Source organism: Neofelis nebulosa, chromosome 13, assembly GCF_028018385.1.
Source record: "Neofelis nebulosa isolate mNeoNeb1 chromosome 13, mNeoNeb1.pri, whole genome shotgun sequence".
Classification (NCBI taxonomy): Eukaryota; Metazoa; Chordata; class Mammalia; order Carnivora; family Felidae; genus Neofelis; species Neofelis nebulosa.
The window spans coordinates 36,943,985-36,966,550 of record NC_080794.1 but is presented as its reverse complement, the minus strand read 5'-3'; the positions used below and the strand labels follow the sequence as shown (position 1 = coordinate 36,966,550).

The 22,566-nt window shown below is 54.2% G+C and overlaps 1 protein-coding gene across 7 annotated transcripts in view; it reads right to left on the bottom strand.

Annotated features, from left to right (window-relative positions):
• The window catches only part of CDH23 (cadherin related 23), a 416,105-nt gene that overhangs the window by 166,732 nt on the left and 226,807 nt on the right, over positions 1–22,566 (bottom strand). For all 7 annotated transcript variants that reach the window (XM_058696615.1, XM_058696614.1, XM_058696613.1 and 4 more), the window contains exons 10-11: positions 19,385–19,497; positions 17,552–17,740 (exon numbers count right to left, since the gene is read on the bottom strand). In XM_058696615.1, the coding sequence (XP_058552598.1) occupies positions 17,552–17,740; positions 19,385–19,497 (302 nt within the window). The remainder of the gene's footprint in view (positions 1–17,551; positions 17,741–19,384; positions 19,498–22,566) is intronic.

Here is a 22,566-nt window from a genome sequence, read left to right as displayed (position 1 = left end):
GCACACGCTCAGCCTTGCCTCTCTCCTGCATTCCAGGCTTGTCCAGCTCAGAGCCTCAGTTTCTCTGCCCTGGGAGCGGGCTGCCTCTCAGGCCCACGTTGGGCGAAGGACACTGCCCTTCAGGTCAGGACACTGCCCTTAATGTCAGGTGCTCAGCCTACCCAGACCCTCCTTCCCCGGCTCCTCTGTGGATCGGGCTCTTGAGCAGTGTGGACAGGAACCGTTTTCCCTGGATTGGCCATGGCTCACTGTGTGACTGCGGCAAGCCCTTTGTTGTCCCTGGGCCTCAGTTTCCAGATCTGCAAGCCGGGATGATTCTCCTAAGGCCGTTAATTCCTGTTGTGCTTCCTCAGATTGCTTTCTGCTCCTCCTGCCTCCGCTCCCCCTGCCGCTTAAGGCCTCTCTCCACTTCCTCCTCTGCTGTTGCCTTCTCTGCCCCTCCTTCCTCTTCCTTCCCCTTTTCCTCATTTGCTCTCCTCCCTTCCCTTCTAGCCCTCTTCTCCTTGCTCTCCACAAACCCCCCCAGCCTTTCTCTTTTCCATTTCTCCTTTTTTCCCTCCTCCTCCTTCACCCATCCAGTTTCCCCCTCCCTCCTCCCCTCCTCCTCTCCTTCTCTCCCTCCTCCTCTCCCCAGGTTATCTGCTGAATTCCACACACGCCTGCACAGACGGGATCAATCCAAGGCTGCCTTGCCTTCAGCTTATCTCTGCTCCAAATGATTGATTTTCCCTCTTTAAGAGTAATTTGCTGGTGAATTCCATGTATTGCAAAAACCCCTGTGAAATCTAATTCAATCCGATCGGCAGCTGGCACTTTGGGGAAAGAATACTAGAGAGCTGTCAATTTCATCGCGTGGACGTGCGTATTATTTTGCTCACAGACGAGGGCACGAGGCCTCCCCTCCCTCCCTCAGGAGGGATCTTGTCGCTGGCCCCGCAGCGACACTTCTGGGAAGTGAATTAAAATGTGCATTGGGTACTTGCATTAAGGTAAATGAGGGACAGGTGCTTTCAAATTGTTTCCCGAATTTGCAACCCACCGCCCTAGTGCGCTGTGGGAATCTCACACCTCCAAAGCCCAGCTATACCTGACCACCTGTCTCTCTCCGGCATTCCCGGCTTGTCTGGCTCCGAGCCTCAGTTTCTCAACCTTGGGGGTGGGCCACCTCTCCGGCCTGCCCCTAGGCAATCAGCTGTCCTGGCTTGCCTGGGACTGTGAGGGTTCCCAGGACGCCGGACTCAAAGTGCTAAAACCCAGGCACTTGCAAGGCCATGCAACTCCACGAGGCATGTCTGAGAGCACAGCAGGATAAGTTGTCCCCACTGTCAGGTGGGGAGGTCATGCAGTTGATATGGAAAACAAGGCTCTGAGCCTCTGACACTCCAGCCCCTGTGTCCTCCAGGCGCTCCCCGAAGGCTGAACCACTTCAGAGGCCCCAGTGTCCATGCAACTCACACACAGGAGCTGGTCCTCTGCCAGGGAGGATGGCTGCACAGCTGACCAAGGGCTCTTGCCCAGCCCTGGTGACCTTTGCTCTGGGAGGGTCCCATCTTGGAGGTGCCCCCTATGTCCAACAGATACAGCAGAGCTAAATGTCCCTACCCCCAGAGTTGGAACCAGCCACTCTGGCTTCATTTCTATGCTCCAGGTAAGTAGACATTTCTGGTGGAATCCAAATCTTTGGGCTGTACTAGACGTCTAGGTGTCAGGGCAATCAGCCCAGGGAGTCCTGAGAGAAATGAAGTGGTCCTGCGGGGACTGGCCAGGAGGGCTAGGCTCACCTGAATAGTGCTTGTGGGCATGGCCAAAGGGCAAGCCTTATGTGGAAGGCCCAGGGGATCACAGGGACATTTCCAGGCCACTTGGAAATTCATTTGCACAGAACAGGGGGCCACGTAGGATTCATGAGGCCCAGGCTCTGAGCTCTTCATTCAGGATGACATGTCCCATCCCCAACCCCCCCAGATCCCAAAGATCCTCTAGGCCATGCGCCCCTCCTCCGAGGGACCCTGTTTGAAAGACTCCTGCCTCAAGTGGAAAGCTCCACAGCACCTTCCTTCTGCTCCTGCCTGCCGCCCAGGCATGCCTCCCAGCAAGGGTGGCCACACCGTTCCCCTCAAGGTCTACAACTCCGATCAGAATCTGCCAACTTTGACTTCACCCCTATACCTGGCTTCAACTCCTTCCCTCCCTCATTCCGCTGGCAGACCCTGCATGGGAGTTTTGGCTGGGACCGGGACAGGGGGCTGAAGCGGGGTATGAGTGTGCTCAGATGTGCAGGAAGGAGAGTCCAAAATGCAGGAAAAAAAAAAGAGTGTGCATCCCAGTCTGCCCCAAGCCCAGAACTGTCCCTCTGGGGACTCTAGGGGCAGGGCCACTCCGGGAGGAGGATGAGCCTGGCTGGCTGGCTGGCTGGCTGAGGGGGCATCCAGCCCCCAAGGGGCCTCGGGACAAGGAGCGGGGAGGGGGTCTGTGCGGAGCTGGGAGCTGGGCTTTGCACTCAGCAGCTGCCTGGCGCTATTTACCATGCTAAAACTATTTCCCTGTTCCCACAGAGAGAAAAATGTGTGGCAAGGCAAAGAAATCTAAATGCCTTATGGAAATCGGGAGGGCACGCTGCCTGCCGCTAATCACACCATTTTGTATTCCTCTGCCTCTCCAACTGCGAGTCCACCTCCCCAGGCCTGGGGGTGGGGGGAGGGGCTGAGCGGGTGGGGGAAGGGGAGGGGAGCCCCCGGAGCAGACCAGCTCTGTGACCTCAGGCAAACTGCCCTTTCTGGGCTGCCTTTCAAAATAAGGGATCCCATCGCCTCAGGAGGCCCCGAGGGACAGAGCCCCAGACTCTATGGAGGCCACGCACCTGCTGTGGGGGATCTGGGAGCCAAAAGGGGGACAGTGATTTCATCTCCCATCCTAGCCCCCTGCCAGGGAGGTCTGCCCAGCTTTGCATCCCCTTCCCAGGAACAACAACATCACAAATGCCCTCAGGGATGGGTCCTGGGCTGGGACAGGGTGCTGGGCTTCAGGCACAAGGGGGATCATGAATGGTGACAGCGCTATGTGTCACTCAGCAGTCACTGGGCAGCCCAGAAGTCTGACCCTGGCACAGCTGCCCAGGCCTGCGAAGAGCCCCTTCTATTTGACACATTCCACACTCGGGTCAGGCACAAAACAACTACACTGCGTGGACAAAGGAACGGATGCAAGAATCAATGGGTTATGCGTGTGTTTATCTGTGAATGTGTGAGTGGGAGGAAAAAATCGGAAGACAGAGACAGGAGGAAGGCTGGGAAGGGGGCGGGGGGGCAAGAGACGATAATAGATTCAGTGGTAGGTGGAGGGTGTTCATATGAGGAACTAAGCCGAGGTAAAGAGACCAGGAAGGCCTGGCCACTGCCCAGCAGGCTGGCGGACGATGATGGTAGCTCCCACTGTCTTTCCTCCTCCTAGCTCCCCCTTCTGGGTTTCTGCCACTCCTGTCCCCGGTATTCCAAACCCTAGCGGCATTCCAACCCCTGCCTCTCCCACAGACCCCGTATCCAGTCCCTGCTTGCCTTGCAGTCTGCCATCATCCTCTGTTGCTGTCTTCACTCTCCTGGTGTCCAGATTAATCGACCTAAAACACAGCTCTGAGGATACCACTCATGCTCAAGAACCATCAATGGCTCCCGCTTGCCTGCTGAATAGGTTCAAACTCATCTCGGCATTCAAGGCCCTCTAGTCTCCCTTTCTGGCTTTACAGGGGGTGCGCATTACATACGGGCTGAATCAAATGACAGTGGAGAGAAGGATGGCGTGGAGTCTAAAAGCTCACCAGTGGTGCTATTTATGCGGCTACCTTTCACTTCATCTTTTTCCGGGAGGGGGTAGAGGTGGGGGGGAGAGGTTGTCAATAATTTATAATTTTTTATAATTAACGTGCAGTGAAATTGACGTTTTGGGGTATTGAGTTTTACGAATTTAAAAATTTTTTAATGTTTTTTTGTTTTTTTTCGAGACAGAGCGTGAGTGGGGGAGGGGCAGAGAGAGACAGAGGCAGAATCCGAAACAGGCTCCAGGCTCTGAGCTGTCAGCACAGAGCCCAATGCGGGGCTCACACCCACAAACTGCGAGATCGTGACCTGAGCCGAAGTCGGACGCCTAACCGGCTGAGCCACCCAGGCGCCCCTTCAGTTTTATGAATTTTAACACATGTATAGATTCATGCTACCCCATCACAGCCAGGGTACAGAACGGTGCCGCCGGCCCGCCCCCCAAACTCCCGTGCGCTTACCTTTTCAGTCAACCCCTCTCCTACACCCAACCCCTGGCAACCACTGCTGGGTTCTCTGTCTTTTTGAGAACGTGAAAGAATCATGTAGGATGTGGCCTTTGAGACCGGCTGCTTTCACTTCCTATGCTGCCTTTGAAATCACCGATTCTCACTTTCCCGTAGAGGTCTGCTTATTTAAGCACAGCTCCGTCCCTAGAGGACTGAGTTGACATCTCACCAGGCGCTGAGCTGGAGGGGGCAGTCCGGCATCCTTCTAAGGGGTGAGACATCCAGTGTGCCAGGGGAGGGCTCTGAAGGCAGGGGAGAAGAGGGTCAAGTGGATTAAAAAAGAAAAAAAAAGGGGCGCCTGGGTGGCGCAGTCGGTTAAGCGGCCGACTTCAGCCAGGTCACGATCTCGCGTCTGTGAGTTCGAGCCCCGCGTCGGGCTCTGTGCTGACAGCTCGGAGCCTGGAGCCTGTTTCCAATTCTGTGTCTCCCTCTCTCTCTGCCCCTCCCCCGTTCATGCTCTGTGTCTCTCTGTCCCAAAAATAAAATAAAAAACATTGAAAAAAAAAAAAAAAATTAAAAAAGAAAAAAAAAAAAAAGCCCCGCTTGGCCTGCTCTGTAAACGTTGGTGGATTTGGACATTCCCTAATGAGGGCAATTAAGAGTCATTAAGCTGAAAACAGAAAAGTAAACACAGATCCATATGCTAATTGGCAAACACTGCTGCTTGTTAGGGCTGGCTGCCTCCTCCCTCTCCCGAGCCCTACCCCTCTTCCTGCTGATAGCACCTGCCCACCGCCTCCCCACTCCGTCCGTGCTCCGGTCCTGCAATGCTCCCTCTTGGTCCTCCTCCCTCGGGGTCACTCCTTCTCAGTCACCTTCGCTGGCTCGTCCCTATCTCCCCTCCTGTGAACACTGGGGCGCCCCAGCTCTCCTCTCCTTATACTCACACCCCTTGCCTCCGTGAGCCCAGCTTCGATCTGTGACTCTAAATATAGTCCAGATGCTGGCAATGCTCACATTTCCATCTCCATTGTGGGTCCACATCGCGGACTCCGGAGAGCCAGGTGCTAGGTTTTCAGGATCTCGGTGAGCACCCGCGGTCATGCTTGAGGTAGGCATGGTAGGGGGATTTACGCCATAGAGACCACTGAGTGCTACAGATGAGGGGGCCCCCACCCTAGAGCCGCTTGTTGGACATTTATCAGCACCCCCCCTCTGCCTTCTCGATGTCTCCAAATGGCTGTCTAACAAGCACGTCAAACATAATGTGTCGAAAGCTAACCTACGGACTCCGCCTTCCCCTCATTAAACCTACTACCTCACTGTCTCAGGCAGGAAGGACCCCGTGTTTCTAACTGCTCAGGTCAAAGGTCAACACACACACAGACACACACACCCACACCAGCAAATCCTAACTCTCTCTTCAAAACGGCCCTGGAGCTGACCACTCCTCCCCCCCCCCCCCCGCCCCGGTACCTCCAGTTATTGTCCTTCCCTCCCAGTGACGGCCCTGCCCTGAGCATCCTTTGAAATAATTTTTTTTTGATTGAGATAAAATTCGCCATTTTAACATCATAAAGTGTACAATTCAGTGGTTTTCAGTACATCCACAGTGTTGTGCAACCACCGTTCCATCCTGTTCTAAAACATGTCCATCTAAAAGGAAACCTCGCACCCGTGCGCAATCACGCCGCATTCCCCCCCCCCCCCCCCCTCAGTCCCTGCAGCCACGGACCTGCGCTCCTGTCTCTATGGATTTGCCTGTTCCGGACATTTCGTACAAATGGAATCAGACACCCTGTGGCCCTTTGTGACTGGCTTCTTCGCCTAGCATAAGGTTTTCTAGGTTCATCCGCGTGGTGGCACGCATCGATGCTTCGTTACCGTCGTGGCTGAGTAATATCCCGTGGGGAGCCACCACATTCTGTCTATGTGCTCAGGGGTGGATGGCCACCTGGGTCGTTTGCATGGACTGTCCTTCTGACATTTCAGTCCGTAAGTGCCTCGCTCCCTGCTCACTGCCCTCAGGTGGCTTCCTGCCCCCTTCCTGTGCAAGCGGAGCCCTGACAGCAAAGCTGTCTATCTGACCTTCCCTGCCGGGTCGGGCAGGGGCCTCCTGGCCCCTCCTCCACCCGTGGGCGAGCGTCCTCCTGCCTAGAGCCACATGCCTGCTGTGCCCTGTGCCTGGAATGCTCTTCCTCCAAGTATTCCTGTCCTGTGGCTCACCCTCTCTTCACTGAGGTCTCTCCTAAATGTCACCTCCCTCTGTCAGGCCTCCGTCCTCCCGGGACTCCTTTAAACCCCTCTCACCCTGCTTTGTCTTTCTCCATGGCTCTCATTGCCATGTGCTGCCCGAGGGCTGGACTTGGGCTGTTGCGTTCACTTGCGAACAGTGCCTAGAACGGTCATTGCAAGGGTCCTTCTAGGGCGTCTCTTACTCTTCGTGCCCCAGGCCTCTGGGTGCTCGCCACCTTGCCCTCCAGCGGCTGCCGCAGTGTATCTTTTTGCGCGGACTTAGCGGAAGGTCTCCTCGGAGGCCAGTTTTGCCCATGTGTGAGAAGCAGAGATACCTGCCCTTGGGCTCGGGGCACATGTCAGGACCAAGCAGAGAAACAGCTGCACCTTTGAACCTGGGATAGAAACGTGTGACAACCTTGATGTTGGGAATTTCTTCCCACACCCAATTCCTTGGAGGGCGAGAAGGGAGTGAGCGTCTACCCTGCGCCTTCCTGGGTAGAGTGACAACAGAGCCACGAGATTCCTCCTGCCCGCCCCCCGCCACCCCTGCACCACTTCCCCCTTTCGGGGGACAGAGTCAGCAGGAGCAAAGCAGAGCTGGCTGCCAGCTCCATGCCCGGCTTGGTGGCCCACCCTCACCACTGTTGCCCAGCGGGGCTCTGCAGTCTCCAATCCATCAGCACAGTGATGGGGTGAGACACGCAGGGACCCCTCCCTGCTGGGTTGTGCTTACCCCTACTCTTCGAGAAAAGGGGATAAATAAACAAGACAAACCATCTACGGCTGTCAGGGGTGTGGCGGGGGTGGCAGATGGGGCAGGTGGGGAAGCGTGGGAGCAAGAAAACAGGTGCCCACGGTAAAGGGGGCGCCGGAGTGGGCAGGAAGCGGCCAGGAGGTAATGGAGAGGAAGAGAACACAGGATGAAGCGTGCTGGCTCTGCTCCTGATCCCCATGGGGATGTTGAGGAAGACCAGACTCTGCATTTAGGGAGCGTGACTCCAAAGACCAAATGACTCCTGCAAGGTCCCGTCGTGAGTGGGGGTGGGGGGGGTGGGGAGGGGGACAGCTGCCAGGGCAGTGGGTGAAAGGGGTACAGTCCCCCACATCCAAGATGAAAGTCCACCTCTAGCCGTTGGAGGGGGCTTGGCTGGCCGGGGAGCAGGCACTGGGGCGGGGAGAGGTGAGGAAAGAGGCTGCCTGCTTCACACCCCACCAGGGCTCCTGGGCCTGGTGTAAATAGCACGCTAATTAGATTTACGGATGAGACTAAATTAGGAGGTGTCAGAATCACACCGAGGACACCCTCTGGTCCTCGGGGAGGCTGGAGCTTAGCATGCTGGGAGGAATCACACCACGGGATGCAGCCATGCACAGAAAAATCCTAATAATCACCATCGTCATAATAAGAGCCTCAGTGAAGGCAACTGGGGAGAAATTAATAGGAAAAAGAACAGATGGGGCTGCCCTGCTCCTCCTGGCTTCCCTTCCAGAATGGCTTTGCTTTGAAGTCCACAGATATTTTCCTGGAGAATTTAAATCTTGGGAGAAGAACCCTAGAAATGGGAGCTGAAGCTGCGACCCAGCAGAATTCGCAAACAGTCCCTTGCCCGCTGCCAGGCACACAAAGGTGCAGAGCAAGGCTCGCCCAGGCACCACGGATTCCAGGTACCGGCTGTGTGGACATTGCTTTGGGTGGATGCTTCACTCTGCTCTGCAACCAAATCACCGGAGAACCTTTTAGAAATAGGAGCAGCCAGGGTGGGCACCGTGGCCTGGGGACTGGAGACTGGGGGAAGGGCAGTGCTGGCCTTTATTTATGTATGTACCTCATCTTGGTTGCTCCCTGGACCAGAGCCCTCCTTCCCTCCTTCTTTTTAGCTTTGCTCCGCTGATGAAATCATAAGCTGGGTGAGAGGTCCAGAATGTTGGAGGCATTCTATCTACATCCTTCATACCACCCAGGGGATTCGGTGGGAGGTGGGTGATTTCCAGCCAGATCCCCCTTATCTCCTTAGTCGAGGGGAAAAAAGGGTCTGGATCCCTGGATGATCATACATCCACAGAAAGTATAAAAACTTACATCTGCTTCCATGGATGCTGGCAGCCTGCCCCTCCCTCTCTTCCCCACCTCTTCACTGCTTCTAGAGTTTGGTTTCTCATTGAAATTGCTTTGGAAAATAGGGAAACGGAGGTCCACGCTCTGGGTCACATCAGCAGGGAGGGAGAGTTTAGGGCAAGGGAATGTATATTTCCTGTGTTTCTACTGCAAAGTAGATCCTGGTAGATAGATATACGGAGCCAGTTGAACAGCGGCCTGGACCATCCGCAGCTGGAAAATGGACCCTCAGCTGAACGTGTGACACAGATCCTCCCTGTTCCTACCTCATCCAAGTGGATGTGTGGCTCAGGACCCCTGCTCCGAGAACTAGCAGAATGTTAGCCTTATGGCAGAAGCCCACGGAGGGAGCTGGGCTAAAAGGTGTTAGTTCGTGAGCAGGGATTAAGGAGGGTTTTTCATCTTTTTCTTTTTCGTGCCAAGGACCCCTCTGACAGTCTGGTGAAGCCCGGGGATCCCCTTGCTAGAATAACATTGTTAATTGCAAAAAAAAAAAAAAAAAAAATAAAAAATAAATAAATAATAATAATAAGATACAGTCAACTTGTTATTTTGAAATATAGTTACCAGGCATTTTAAAAGGGTGTTAAAGAAGAATTATGTAGTTCTTTTTTTTTTTTTTTTTTTTTTTTTTTAAACTTAATTTTTAAATTTTTTTTTTTTTTTCAACGTTTTTTATTTATTTTTGGGACAGAGAGAGACAGAGCATGAACGGGGGAGGGGCAGAGAGAGAGGGAGACACAGAATCAGAAACAGGCTCCAGGCTCCGAGCCATCAGCCCAGAGCCTGACGCGGGGCTCGAACTCACGGACCGCGAGATCGTGACCTGGCTGAAGTCGGACGCTTAACCGACTGCGCCACCCAGGCGCCCCGAATTATGTAGTTCTTAATGCTGTAAACAGTAAGATTTGGCACGGGGTTGACATACGCTGTAATTTTAAAGTAGCGATGACTGCAAGTGATAGACTGAGATCCCTATGACATCTGAAATGTGGTATGCAAATGTCTGGGGTTTCTTTTGGGGTTAAAGCCCTAGCTACGACTGATACCACGGCTGTTTGTTTCTTTTAAAAATCTTTTTTTTTAAGTTTACTTATTCATTTTTGAGAGAGAGAGAGAGAGAGAGAGAGAGAGAACAAGTGGGGGAGGGACGGAGAGAAGGAGAGACGGAATCCCAAGAAGGCTCCGTGCCATCAGCGCAGAGCCCCGTGTGAGGCTCGAACTCATGAACCATGAGATCGTGACCTGAGCTGAAACCAAGAGTCAGACGCTCAAACGACTGCTCCATCCAGGCACCTCTTGTTTCTATTTTCATAATTAAAGGGAGTGCTAAAGGTCGCTTATAGGTTAGTGAAAACAAAGATACAGGGTTTTCTCCATCCAGGGTCCTGGATGCCTTAGGGAGTCAGTGGACCCCCACTTTTGTGCTAGGAACCTCTGGGCTGAAAGGAAGCCTGGCAGAGGCCCCCCCCGCCGGAGCCCGCCGCCACAACCTTGCAGGGTTGGGTGGGGAGAGGGGCCAGAGAAACTGCATGCTGGACAGACTGACGAATAAGAACACATGTGAAAACAAATTTAAATAAATACAAGGTTGCGGGCTGGGCTCCCTGACAAGGCTGGAACACGTGTGGAATGGAAAATGAGGGTGATGGATAAAAATAAAGGCCAAGATTAGCAGAACAAGAGCAATCTCCCTTGCTCACGGCCCCCCCCCCCACCCCCCCCGCCTCCATTCCATCCCTACAAGTAAACCTAGTATTCCAGAATACGGCTTTTTCCCCCTGTCATTTGTTTCCTTTTATTTATTTATTTGGTGATGTTTTCTCCTTGGGGAGGTGGGTAATTCTCTCGTTTTTTCCCTATGCCCCTCAAACAAATGAATCGTGTCATCTCCTGCCTGAAATAGGAATTAACTCCTGCCAGATGTGTCCCCGTTCACCTCTGCGGAGCAGATGCCCCCCCCCCCTTGCCTTACCTCCCCCCTTGCCCTCCCCCCAGCCATGCTGGAGGTAGAGGAGACACCTGCTTGGGTGGGACCAAACCTTTGAGAACAGGGGGGCTCCCCAGTGCATGCAAAAATCACAGGATGGAGAGTTCGAGGCCAAGCTCTGTGCCCGCTGGCTGTGTGACCTTGGGGAAGCCCCTTAACCTCCCTGAGCCTCGATTCCCTCCTCTCTGAGGACACACAGTAATATGCCCATCTCTCTCACGGTTGGGATAATAAAAAATAGTTAAGATCTAAAGAGGGCTTTTTATGGGCCAGGCACTGTTTCAAACACACCGATTAACTCATCGAATCCGCACAACAGCTTTGTGAGGCAGGTACTGCTGTTGTCTCCATTTTGCAGGGAGGGTAAGTTAAGTCCCCTCCGGTTCCACAGATCAAAGGTAGCAGAGCAGGATTTGAACCCCGGCGGTCTGGCTTCAAAGTCCTTACTGTTCACCATTCCAGCTGCCTCTCCCTCCCTCACAAGAGAAAGGTCGCTCCAGGTAACACCAAATAAACAAGCACACGGGCAGGCTGGGAGAGGGTGGTGGGGCCGAGCCCCAAAGCAGGGAGCAGGGCAGCTGCAGCAACAGGGAAGGGAGGACGGGGGCAGGGGTGAAGTGGGAAGCTCAGGTGGCACCCTCCCCTTCCCGCCACGGTCCTCTTGGACCTAAAGGTTAGAGAGTCTTAATTGAGGCTGACCGGCCCAACCCATGGTTTTCCAGAGGACACTGAGGCAGAGTGGGCCCCACACCTTGCCCGGAATCACTGTGAGTGAGGAGCAGAATGGGGGCAGGGCTTGGCTTTCGGGGGTTTTTCTCTACCACCTTCCCTGGGCAGTTGGGGTAGGTCTGGTAGCAGAACGCCACGGCCAGGGTTCTGAATCCTGGGATTTTAACCCGGGAGCCTCCGTCACAAAGACCAAAGGTGGCCACTCGCGCTGTCCTCCTGGGCAGAGTTCTGAAGGTGGTTTCTGAGGGACTTCTCAGGTTTCCTAATAAGGGGGTTGGGGTTCTCTGGCTTCTCGCCACCCTAAGAGGAAAACAGCCCGACTGCAAGAGAACCTCCAGTTAGATGCTGGAAAGAAAGCACACGTTGGGTGGAACAGGTGGCTGAGGGGGAGGGGCTTCCGTGCCACGTTGCCACATTTCCCTTCTTCTACCCTTGGCCCCTGAGAGCACATTTGCAACACAGCAATCAGAGGGCTCCTTAAGAAAGGTGACTCAGAGCATGTCAACCCCCCGGCTCCCCACTGGGCTCCCAGTAACAGAAAAGCCTTCCCCAGGCATTTTGGCTTTTGCCCGATGCTTCATGCTTCGATGCTTCGTCCTTGCCTCCTCTCTAGTGCCCCCTGACCAGTCTCATTCCTGCTCCTTGAAAATGCCCAGCCATTTCCCTTTCCAAGGGCCTCTGCCCTTGCAGCCGAACACCTGCTCTCGGAACGTTCTCCCTCTGCAGCTCCGTGTGGCTGCCTCCTCTACGCCTCTTAACCTCCGTTCTAAACAGCACCTCTCTGGAAGGCCTTCTGGAACCATGGAGCCAAAGATAGCCCCCTCCTGTGCCCCATCACTTGCCCTGTTTATTGATTTCTTGACATTCATTTTCACCTACAACGATGTTGGTGCCTATTCCTCTAGCTGCCCCACTGGGATGAAACATAAGCTCTTGGAGGGCGGGGACCACCGCATCCTTAGCACTAACTCCCCAGTGGTGGGCACATAGTAGGTGCACGATACTGTGTGTTGAGTGAATGAATACATAATCGTTCATCTATGTAAATTTCAGCCTAGGCCCTCAGAAAGGCCAGGAGGCCAGCAAATTAATGAAGTCTGAAGGCCATTCTGAGATGATTCTAATTCCTGCAAACAGCCAGAACCAGGCAATAGAGGCCTCTCTGGGGGACTTGGGTGTCCCTTTCCCCACTCCAACCCCACCCCTCTGCAAAAATGTCTTAAGGACAGCAGGAAATATGTTCTGAGAAGCTGGGGTCAGAAACGAGACAGAAATGAAGAGAACCAAAGGCTCCCAACTCCTGAGAAGAAAGGTACAGGGCAGGGGAGAGGTACTACCAGTTTTCGGCGATCCAAAAATCTGCTGGGAGGGGTCGTGCCCGATGCCGAACGGTATTTAAAAACAAAGCCCTTTGCTGGAATCTGTAAAGCAGCCAGAGGCACGGATGATCTCCTACACTCACTGCCACCGCACAAGGCAGGACGCAGAACGCAGAGGATCTGATTGCTTCCAAGGAGGAGAGTGGAATTTAGGACAACGGAACAGAAAATTCCAACCATCCTAATAACCTCACCCCATGCAGATGGGAAAACGTGGCCGGCTAGCTCAGCTGTGGGCAGGACGGGGTGGGGAGGGCTGCAGGCTTGATCGGGAGAGGAAAAGCAGACCAAACTGGAGAAAACACAAAAGAACATGTTGCGGCCAAGGGGGTGGGTGGGGATACGGTAGGAATCCCGGTGGGTGAGTGTGCTGCTAATTTCCCGTGGGTTTCCAGAACACCGAGGAAGACACAGGAGAACGCCCAGTAGCCAGGAGCAGGGGAATGAGGCTGCCACAACCTTTAATTTGAAACTCAGAGATTGCGCTCCACACCAAGGCTGACTCCTGGGGCCTTTGCCTTGAGAGTTTTTTTTTTTGTTTTGTTTTTGTTTTTTGTGATTTGCATTACAACCATCTATTTGCATCTCAACTGTCATGCTGTGCAAACGGGTTGTTAGTGGTTTCAGCCCACCCTATCCCCTCCCTCTCTGGCTTCCCTGAGTTTCCTATAGCTGGGCAAAAGAGAAGAAATTACTCAGCGGGGCTTGACAATGGGGACGGAGTCCTTGGGAGACAGAAAGGGCTTCTTTCAAGCACCTTTGTGGTCTTGAATGTCTCTGCAGAGCCTGAGATTCAGCAAGAAACTGGGCAAAATCTCCCATGTGGAGGGGATGGAGGCATTATCTAGTCTTTGTGAGTTAGATTAGCATCCTTACTAGGAATGACTGCCACAAAGTACTAACTGACGGGATAAGCTGCTTCCTCCTTCCCTTTCTGTTTTCCATCGGCACCCTCTACTGCCCCACTGTGGAACTTTGAGGTCACCTTCTCACAGAAACTCAGCGGGAATTGGGCTTTAGCACAGGGGCACTGACCGATGATCTAGTTTGGATAAAGCCCGGAGCCACCTCATTGCTACTTTTATCATTTAATCATGCTTTAATTGAACCAGTTCGTATTTCTGCAGTGCCTCCCAGGTGCCAGGTAGAGTGTGAGGCACTGGGTTACATCGGGGAGCATCATTCAGTCTAATCGGGGAGACAGATACTATTGAGATCATCACATTAATAACCATAAACCCGCAACGATGGTGAGTGCGAGGGAGAATCACGTGGCTCTTTAGACCCTGACAAAGGGATTTCACCTCTCCTCGTGCTCCTTTCCCTCCTCCATCCAAGCCGGCTCGATGAACACATTTTTCTGCCACCTTAGCAAATCCAGTCACCTTCACCCCAGACACAAATCCCAACAGATGCATTCTCCCCCCGCAAAAGAGAACTGGAAGAAAGGACACATTTTCAAAAATCTCTTTTTATAAAAGATGCCTGATTTCTCTTTGAGGTTCCCTGATCTCCCCCAGATTCTGGAAACTTGGCCAGGGCTCAAGTGCCGGTGGCCGCTGCCTTCTGTTCCCTCTTGGCAATGTGGCTAAACGCTCCACCCTGGGAACCTGGGGCCCGACCCTCAGCACCCAAGACTGCGTCCAGATCTGGATCCATCCAGATCTGGATCCTTCCAGAATTCTGGAGAGTGGAGGAGAGATGGGAGGTACAAAAGAGCAGGGCAATTTTAGAAAGCAATTTATTCTCCCCTCTTATTTAGGAATTGGTCCAGGACCATGTCTGGGATGGTTTGGGTGTAGCTCTCCTGGGGGAGGCTGGACGGTGACCCAGAAGACCGTAGGGTGGGGAGTCTGGGCTTCTGGGCTGCCCTTCTTTATCAGTGGTTCTCTGCACCTCACCGTGCCCTGGAGACATGGGGCCAGCCCTTTACTGTCACACGCTGGTCAATTCCCTGGGGCAGCGGTGAAATGGTCGCTGGTAGTGTTGGGTACCCTGTCCACAGCGGGCATGCTGTTGCCCGTGCCTGGGTGGGGGGTGGCCACTAGAGGCAGGCTGGACCCAGACACCCCTCAGCACTCCTGCAGATGCTTCGGACAGGGCTGCCAGCAAAGCAGGATTGAGCTAAACCCCAGGGGTCCGGGTGACCTTGCAATCCCCCAACCAGTCATGGTGAAAGGGCCTTGGGGTTTCTGGCCCTGCTGGTGGCAATGCTCCCTGGACCCATCTGGTTAACATCTGGGTGTGTGGCAGGTACTGGGCTAAGTCCTATAGACTAATGGTCTGATCTCCTATCCCTGAGCCTTGTTGGCATTCTCTGTGGCAGACGCAAACGTGGAGCCACTTGTCCACATTCCCAGCCTTCTGGCAGTGAGGTGGGGCCCATCCCTAGAACTGGGCAGAAGTCCCAGGACAAAGCCTAGAAGAGCCGGTGCTTCCTCCTCTAGCTGCCCCCTCCCTCCTGCAGTGACCGACGTGACCACAGAGCGTGCACCTGAGCGACGACGCGGAGCGGGGTCCCCCTGCCCACCTGTGCCAGACAGGTAGTAATAAATCTCTGAGGAAAAAACAACCCTCTGTTTCAGGGTTAATTTGTTACTGCAATAGAAACATACATTTTCACACAGATGAGCAAAGTCACACTCAGAAAGGGTCAATGACTCACCCAAAGTCGCAGAGCTAGCAAATGGCAAGGCTGGACTTGAACATAGGCCCCGTCTGTCTTCAGAGCTTGGGCCATGAACCACGACACAAGCTGCCTCCTCTCTGGGTTGCCTCCAAAATTAAGCCCCAGTTCTTTGGCTTGGCATTCAAGGCCCTAAAAGCCTGTGTCGTGGCCCACCTTCCTACCAGCCGACTCCACAAACCTTCGTACAGGTTCCTTCCTCTGGGCCTCTCCGTGGGCCACTGCCCACCCCACCAGCCCTCCTGGCTGCCTTTTACCATCTGATTTGTGTCCCAAGGTTCAGCCCTGGGCCCCCTTTCACCATAGAGCCCTTGCCGGTCCTCTGGCCCCTTCTTCCCCCTTCCTCAGTTGAGCTCTGGAGCCCTCGCTGCTCGTTGTCACTGGCCCGCACCCTGGTACCAAGTGTCTCTGTTCTCTTGGACATTAGTGATAGCCTGAAACCAGAGATGGGACTTTTCCTGAGGCTCTCACTCACACAGCGGTGTCTAAAGGGGGTGCTGCACTCCAGGGGGATAAAAGATGACCCACTGGGGTGTGAGAAAATGTTGGAACTTCTTTTTACACCTATCTATCTCCACCTTTTAAACTTTTGACATTTTTGTGTATATTTTCAAAACTACATACTGCCCTTGTATAAGCACGCTTGGCCCTTTAGGACAGTGACCGTGGGCTACACTCCCTCAAGGGGCCAAATATAGCTCCTTGTAAACAGGAGGTGCTCAGTACATACTTTAGTTATCCCAGACAGCTAGGTATGGGATGATTTAGCAAGAGATGGAAAGATGTGCTGTGTGCGCGTGCCCGCGCGCGCACTGGGACTGACCTCTTCACGGTCATGTCCTTGGCGGGGTGGGTGGAGAGGGGCGGGGACGGGGGTGAGCTGGTGCCGGGGAAGGGGGCTGGGGGGTTAGGGCAGGAGGGGGAGGACCTTGTCCGGTTGAGAGAAGCTGACGGGAGAGCGGTGGATCGTGGGAGGGGGGGCCCCTGGGCAGGTGCGCTGGTTTGTTGAGCAGCCAGAGTGGAGAGGGGCAGGAGGAGCGAGCAGGAAGCCAGGCCTGGAGCAAGGCCAGTGCGGGAGCCCCAAGAAGGGAGGAGTAATTGCAGAGAAGCCCCTCAGGCTGGAAAACCTAATGGAATTCCTGAGCAGAATGGGCCAGGGAACAGCGGTAATAAATATAAGTGCTATTAACGATTGTGGCTGCTGACGGGCAGGGGAGACCTGGTGCCTGAGAGGGGCAGGGAGGAGGCAGGCCGAGAGCGTCCCCATCAGCTCGGAAGCCCGTCCCATCCCGGGCTGGAGGGGCACAGGCCCCATCCCCAAGTCTCCCTCCTCCTGTCCTTCTCAAGCTCTCCCTCACTCGCAGCCCATGTCCCTTCGTCTCAAGACTGGCCTCAGCCAGGCAGGCCCTGCAAGGGCACACAATGGGTGTGTCCCATTTCTAGCTTCCTGGACCTCTGGTCTCCTGCGGCCTGGGATCCCCTTGAAAACATTCAAGCTCCTCGCATGGAAAAGCAGGAGTCCTCACTACACCAAAAGCAGAAAACAAACTTTTTTCCAGGAACAGATTTTATACAAGAGCCTCCAACTTTTAAAATTTCTAGTTTTCAGTGTATGCTTTATAAGGCATGTACTAGATTAGTAAGATGGGCATATATTTCTCAAAATTTTTTTTAATGTTTATTCATTTTTGAGAGAGAGAAAGAGAGAGAGAGAGAGTGAACAGGGGAGGAGCGGAGAGAGGGGGAGACAGAATCCGAAGCAGGCTCCAGGCTCTGAGCTGTCAGCACAGAGCCCGACGCGGGGCTCGAACTCACAAACCGCGAGATCATGACCTGAGCCGAAGTCAGACGCTTAACCGACTGAGCCACCCAGGTGCCCTGATGGGCATATATTTCTAAATACATTACTAAATAAATGACTAAATGAAGAACTACACGTTGGAAGTGTGTGCTCAAATAGCTTTTGCAGAGGTGGGGGCAGGGGTCAAAGCTTAGAGACTGCTGAGTTTTGCAGGGGAGGAGGTAGCAATGTTTGTTTCTATTTTTTTTAGCTGGGGATTTGGAAGCCTAGAAATACCTGGCATCTTTCTCAGGGTTGCAAAGCCCAGAAAGGGCGGGGGGTCTGGAGAGACCACGCATTCCCGGGACTCACCTCGTCCTTGTCCACCACCTGGATGAAGAGGGGTAGAGCAAAGCCGACCTGGGCTAGCTCAGTGATGGCCACGCTGTATTCAGAGCTGTTGAACTCTGGGGCATTGTCATTGATGTCGATAACCAAGATGTTGAAGGTTGTGGTGACTGTGGCATCGGACGGGGTGCGGTCATCATTCAGCTCTGTGCCCTGCACGTAGAGGACAAACATCCCAGAGACGAAGGCGTCCATAGTCACGCTCTCATCATTTACGAAGGCTTTCCCAATGCTATCTCCTGTGCTTTATGTGAATTATCCCATCCCCTCACCACAACCCCAGGAGGAAGTTTCTGTCATAAGCATCCCCATTTTACCGTTGAGGAAACCGAGGCTCAGAGAGGTTAAGTAACTTGCATAAGGACAACAGTCAGAGTAGGTAGCAAACTGAGGCAGGAGGATTCCAGAACCAAGGGGACGGGGGGCATGGTGATGACAAGACAGATTTGGGGGCTCACTGAGGGGCAAAGGGAGACTCTTTATTCAATGCGGCGGATGATAAAACCGAGGCCAAGCATTTTTGCTAGCCGAGGCTAGCAGGTAATCAAGACTTACTCTGGCATCGGCTATGGCCCAAACACTGAGCTAGGTGCCATGAGGGTCTGGGTCGGGCTCAGGAAAGATGGGCTCAAATCCCTGGGTGCCTAGTCTCTGGGGCAGAGGCCCCCGGCTCCCAAATACCCATTTCCAGTTTTCTGGACCCGAATCTTTGTGTGGGAGGGCCAGGACTAAGTACCTTTCGCCAGTTCCCCAGGAGATTTGGAGTCACATCCAAAGTTGGGAACTCACCCTCACATTTTATATAAAGATGGAAAAACCGAGCTCAGGGTCCCCTGGGGCCAGGGTACAGCTCTCTCCACCCCGAAATGTGTGCCTCCACAGGAAGCAAGCAGAGAGGAGGGAAGGCGGAGAGGGGCCCATGGCTTGGCTGGCAGCTTGATGCAGGGTGGGGGGGAAAGGCGGTGTTAGCCTACCTCCCCTCACCGGCCCACATGTGCACACTGGGTGGAGACAGAGAAGCCGGCTGGCCAGGGAGGGCTAATCAACCGGCCGCTGCTGCAGCCCTCCCAAGATCAAGGAGAGCAATCGAGGGCCAGGCTGGGCCGCCTTATTCTCCTCAGGATGGAAGGGCCTCCTTCCCCAAGCCCCTCTCCTCAGTCCCGTGCCCTCCCCTGCCTCAACCGGTGGGTAGGGCTGGGGAGGACCCGTGTGGCCCAGGCAGGGTCCATACCCTAAATGGGGTTCCCAGGGAATGACTCTGCAAAGCACAGGTTTTCATTACAACGGGCCCTGGGTGGCAGGGGGCTACAGGAGCCTGGGGGTTGTGGCTCCACTACACCTCCAGGGGAAGGACTATAGCAGTTTCCACCTCTCCCCACTGTGCTGCTGCTTCCTAACCAGGGAAGAGCCCCAGGGAAGCTAGAAGCGGGACGCATCCCAGACGTGGGGTAAACGTAAGAATCTGAGGCAGCTACGATGGAGAACTTGGCATCATGAGTACCAGAACGTGGCCCCATGGATGAGCACCTACTGTGTGTCCCCTCATTCCTCAAGTGGGGATAAAAGTCCCAATCCTATGTGACTTTTGGCAATGGCTGTGAGGTGCCCAGCAAGGCCCCCGATGTGGCCTGTGCTTGGCTAGTGTTGTCCGTTCCTGACAGCGGCCCTGGGCACGCCGGGTGGGAGGCCAGGAGCTCTGCCCTCCTGGAGTTTCACCGGGGGCTCTGCTGGAGGCTGGCACCGCAGCGTGGGCACCCCTCCACACGGGCTGCAGGTGCCCACCCCCGGGGCCCTCACCTTCACGGTCAGGATGAAGCCATGGCTGTACAGGGGGTTCTCCCGGTCCAGCAGGCCGTTCAAGGTCAGCGCTCCACTGATGTAGTCCAGGGCGAAGATGCTGTTGGTATTCCCTGCAAGGAGAGAGTAACATTCCAGGTATGCCTGGGGCCCAGGGCAGGTGGACGTGGGCTTCGGTGAGGGCTCCTCTCTGCGCATTAGGGACAAACCAGTAACTTTTTTTTTTTAAAAAAATTTTTTTTTTCAACGTTTTTTATTTATTTTTGGGACAGAGAGAGACAGAGCATGAACGGGGGAGGGGCAGAGAGAGAGGGAGACACAGAATCGGAAACAGGCTCCAGGCTCCGGGCCGTCAGCCCAGAGCCCGACGCGGGGCTCGAACTCACGGACCGCGAGATCGTGACCTGGCTGAAGTCGGACGCTTAACCGACTGCGCCACCCAGGCGCCCCTTTTTTTTTTTTTTTTTTTAATTTTTTTTTCAACAGGGACAAACCAGTAACTTAACGCGGACGCTGGCTCAAGGAGTAATGGGAAGGGTTCTGGAGGACGGGGCCCAGGCACAGCCAGCAGTGACCTGCAGAGTGACGACTTTCAGCTCTTCAGTCTTCTTCCGTCTCTCCGACTGAGTCAAGGGGGAAGCCTTGGTTTGGTGCTAGTATGCCCTTGGCATCTCTCTTAACACTGGCTCGTTCTCCTTTTTTCACCAAGAGAGCAGGCTTCTGGCTGGGAGCCTTCCAAAGGGAGCAGCACGCAGCCAGGACTCAGCAACCGCGAGGGTCTGAATGCTTGCTCCCCCCCCCACCCCCACAGAATGCATATGGGGACGTCCAAAGCCCTAACACACCGGTATTAGTGGGTGGACCTTTGGGAGGTGCGTGGGTCGTGAAGTGGAACCTTCCTGAGTAGAACTGGTCTCTGATAAAAGCGAGCCCAAGAGATCCCACGCTCCTTGTACCATGTGAAGACAGAGCGAGGAAGCGCCCTTCTGTCAACCGGGAAGAGGGCCCTTCCCTGACCGTGCTGGCGCTCTGGCCCTGGGTTTCCCAGCCTCCAGCAGAGAAATGAATGTCTGCTGTCCGTAAGCCGTATGGCCCCTGGTATTTTGTCATAGAGCCCGAATGGACTAAAGCAGGAGCCCACTTTGCTTGGTTATTTTTAGGCTCATGTTCTATTCTATTCCATTCTATCTTATTCTGATTTTCTACATAGCAGTGGTACAATTCCCTTGTACAATAAATATAATTTGATTTTAAGAACAAGCCTCTATTTTAAGTACTTATCAAAATCTGAAGTACAGGGGCGTCTGGGTGGCCTAGTCGGTTAAGTGTCCGACTCTTGACTTGAGGTCTGGCCATGATCTCACGGTCTCGTGAGTTCTAGCCCCACATTGGGCTCCATGCTGAGCTTGCTTGGGATTCTCTCTCTCTCTGCCCCTCCTGCCTCATACTCATGTGCTCTCTCTCTCTCTCTCAAAATAAATAATAAACTTAAAAAAACCTTGAAGTGCATATTTAAAGTACTGGCAAAAATCACACACAGGTGATGCTGGTGGAGACCAAGGCCTCTGTGTCCACCCCTCTCTCCCTCACCGACTTCATTTTATGCTTCCCTCTACAGGCACCCCGTGTCCCCCCGGGGGCCTCCCCAGGTTCCCCAAATCACCATGTCCATTCCTGCCTCCTCTTGTCTCCGTGTCCACCTTCCTCTCTTGGCCACACCTCCTATCCTCCCACACAGGGCCACCCCTCCTCCTCCAGGAAGGTGGCCCTGCTTCTCTGGCTGACCCTCTGTGCTCACGGGCAGTTGCCACTGCTCTGTTCTCTCTCCCATTGCTGCCCGTGTGTTCATGCGGTCTTCCCGGCCAGCCTGAAGATGGGGGCCTTTCATGACTGCCCCTCAAGGAGCCTGGCCAGTGCTGGGCACCCAGTGGCAAGCAGGTTCCTAAAGGATTGCTGCTCCCAGCCCACTGGGGCCCCCACACTTGTCCTGGTGCCCTTCCCACCAGGCTGCGAATTCACGCGGGCAGATCCCAATTCCGCTCTTCTCTCGCCCTCATTAACCAGCTTGTTGGTTCGCTCACATACGCACACGCTGCCATTCCTTCACAGAGTCCGCGATCTCCAGGGTGCGTGTCCTCTGGCCGGACCCCGTGCTTGGTGGCGTGGGGGATGCAGAGGGAGGCACTCGCAGCCTGGTGACGGGGCTTTGACACGTAGGAGACTTAGCATCTCTGAGTTCTCAGCAGGGAGAGACTGTTCACGCAGGGGAAGGCTCAAGGAAGGAAAGCTTCACGGAGGAGGTGGCATTCATCCCCTGCCCCACCGTGTAGCAGCTGTGTGACCTTGGGCAACTCACCTAACCCCTCTATGCCTTGGTCTCCTCATTTGTAAAAGGGGGATAATAATGGATCTCGCTCATAAGGTTATAAGAATTAAATGAGAGTGAAAAACAGTATGTATGCAGGCTTGGAACAGTTCCCGGACAAAGTAAGTACTCACTAAGTATGGCTTCAGCTGGGCCCTGGATGATGGGCAGGACTGGGGAAGGGGTTGATGGACACTGATTCCATAGGTGTGAACGGATCCTCAGGCTTTCAACACACACAGGTAGAAACTACTGGATCTCCTCACTCACCCGTGGCCCCGGCTCTCAAGGGATCTGTGCACAGTTAGGGGCTCACATCGTGTCTTCAGTCGACCAGGGAAAGCCCAGAGCAGAAAATGACCTCTTCTCACTTTAGACTTGGGGACAGGGACTGTTCTCGGCCAAACCTCTGCTGGTTGGCAAGGCATCCCACATCTACCGGGTTGGTGGCTAGAAGCTGCCCACCGCAGGGCTTGGCCGAGGCAGGGGAGAGGCAGCTGATGACTGCGGAGCCCGTGCAGCTCTGATTGTGGGCTTTGGGGATCTGATGTGGGGCTTGACCAGGGATGGGACGTCACTCCAGCCTCCCCCTTGTCTTGAGCTTCTTCCCGTAGCCATAGACAAACCTGGGTACCTTCCCGCTGAGTGCGTGGAGTGGGGAGGACAGGGCTGCAAGGAGGCAGAGACACGCATGAGTGTAAGGGCTTTTTCTTTAGCCAGGAATTCTGCTGCCGGGCAAACAAGGGGATGCATGCTTTCATCTTTTTGTCATTAGCTAATCCATTTGACGATTATCGAGCTCCTATGATGTGCCAGG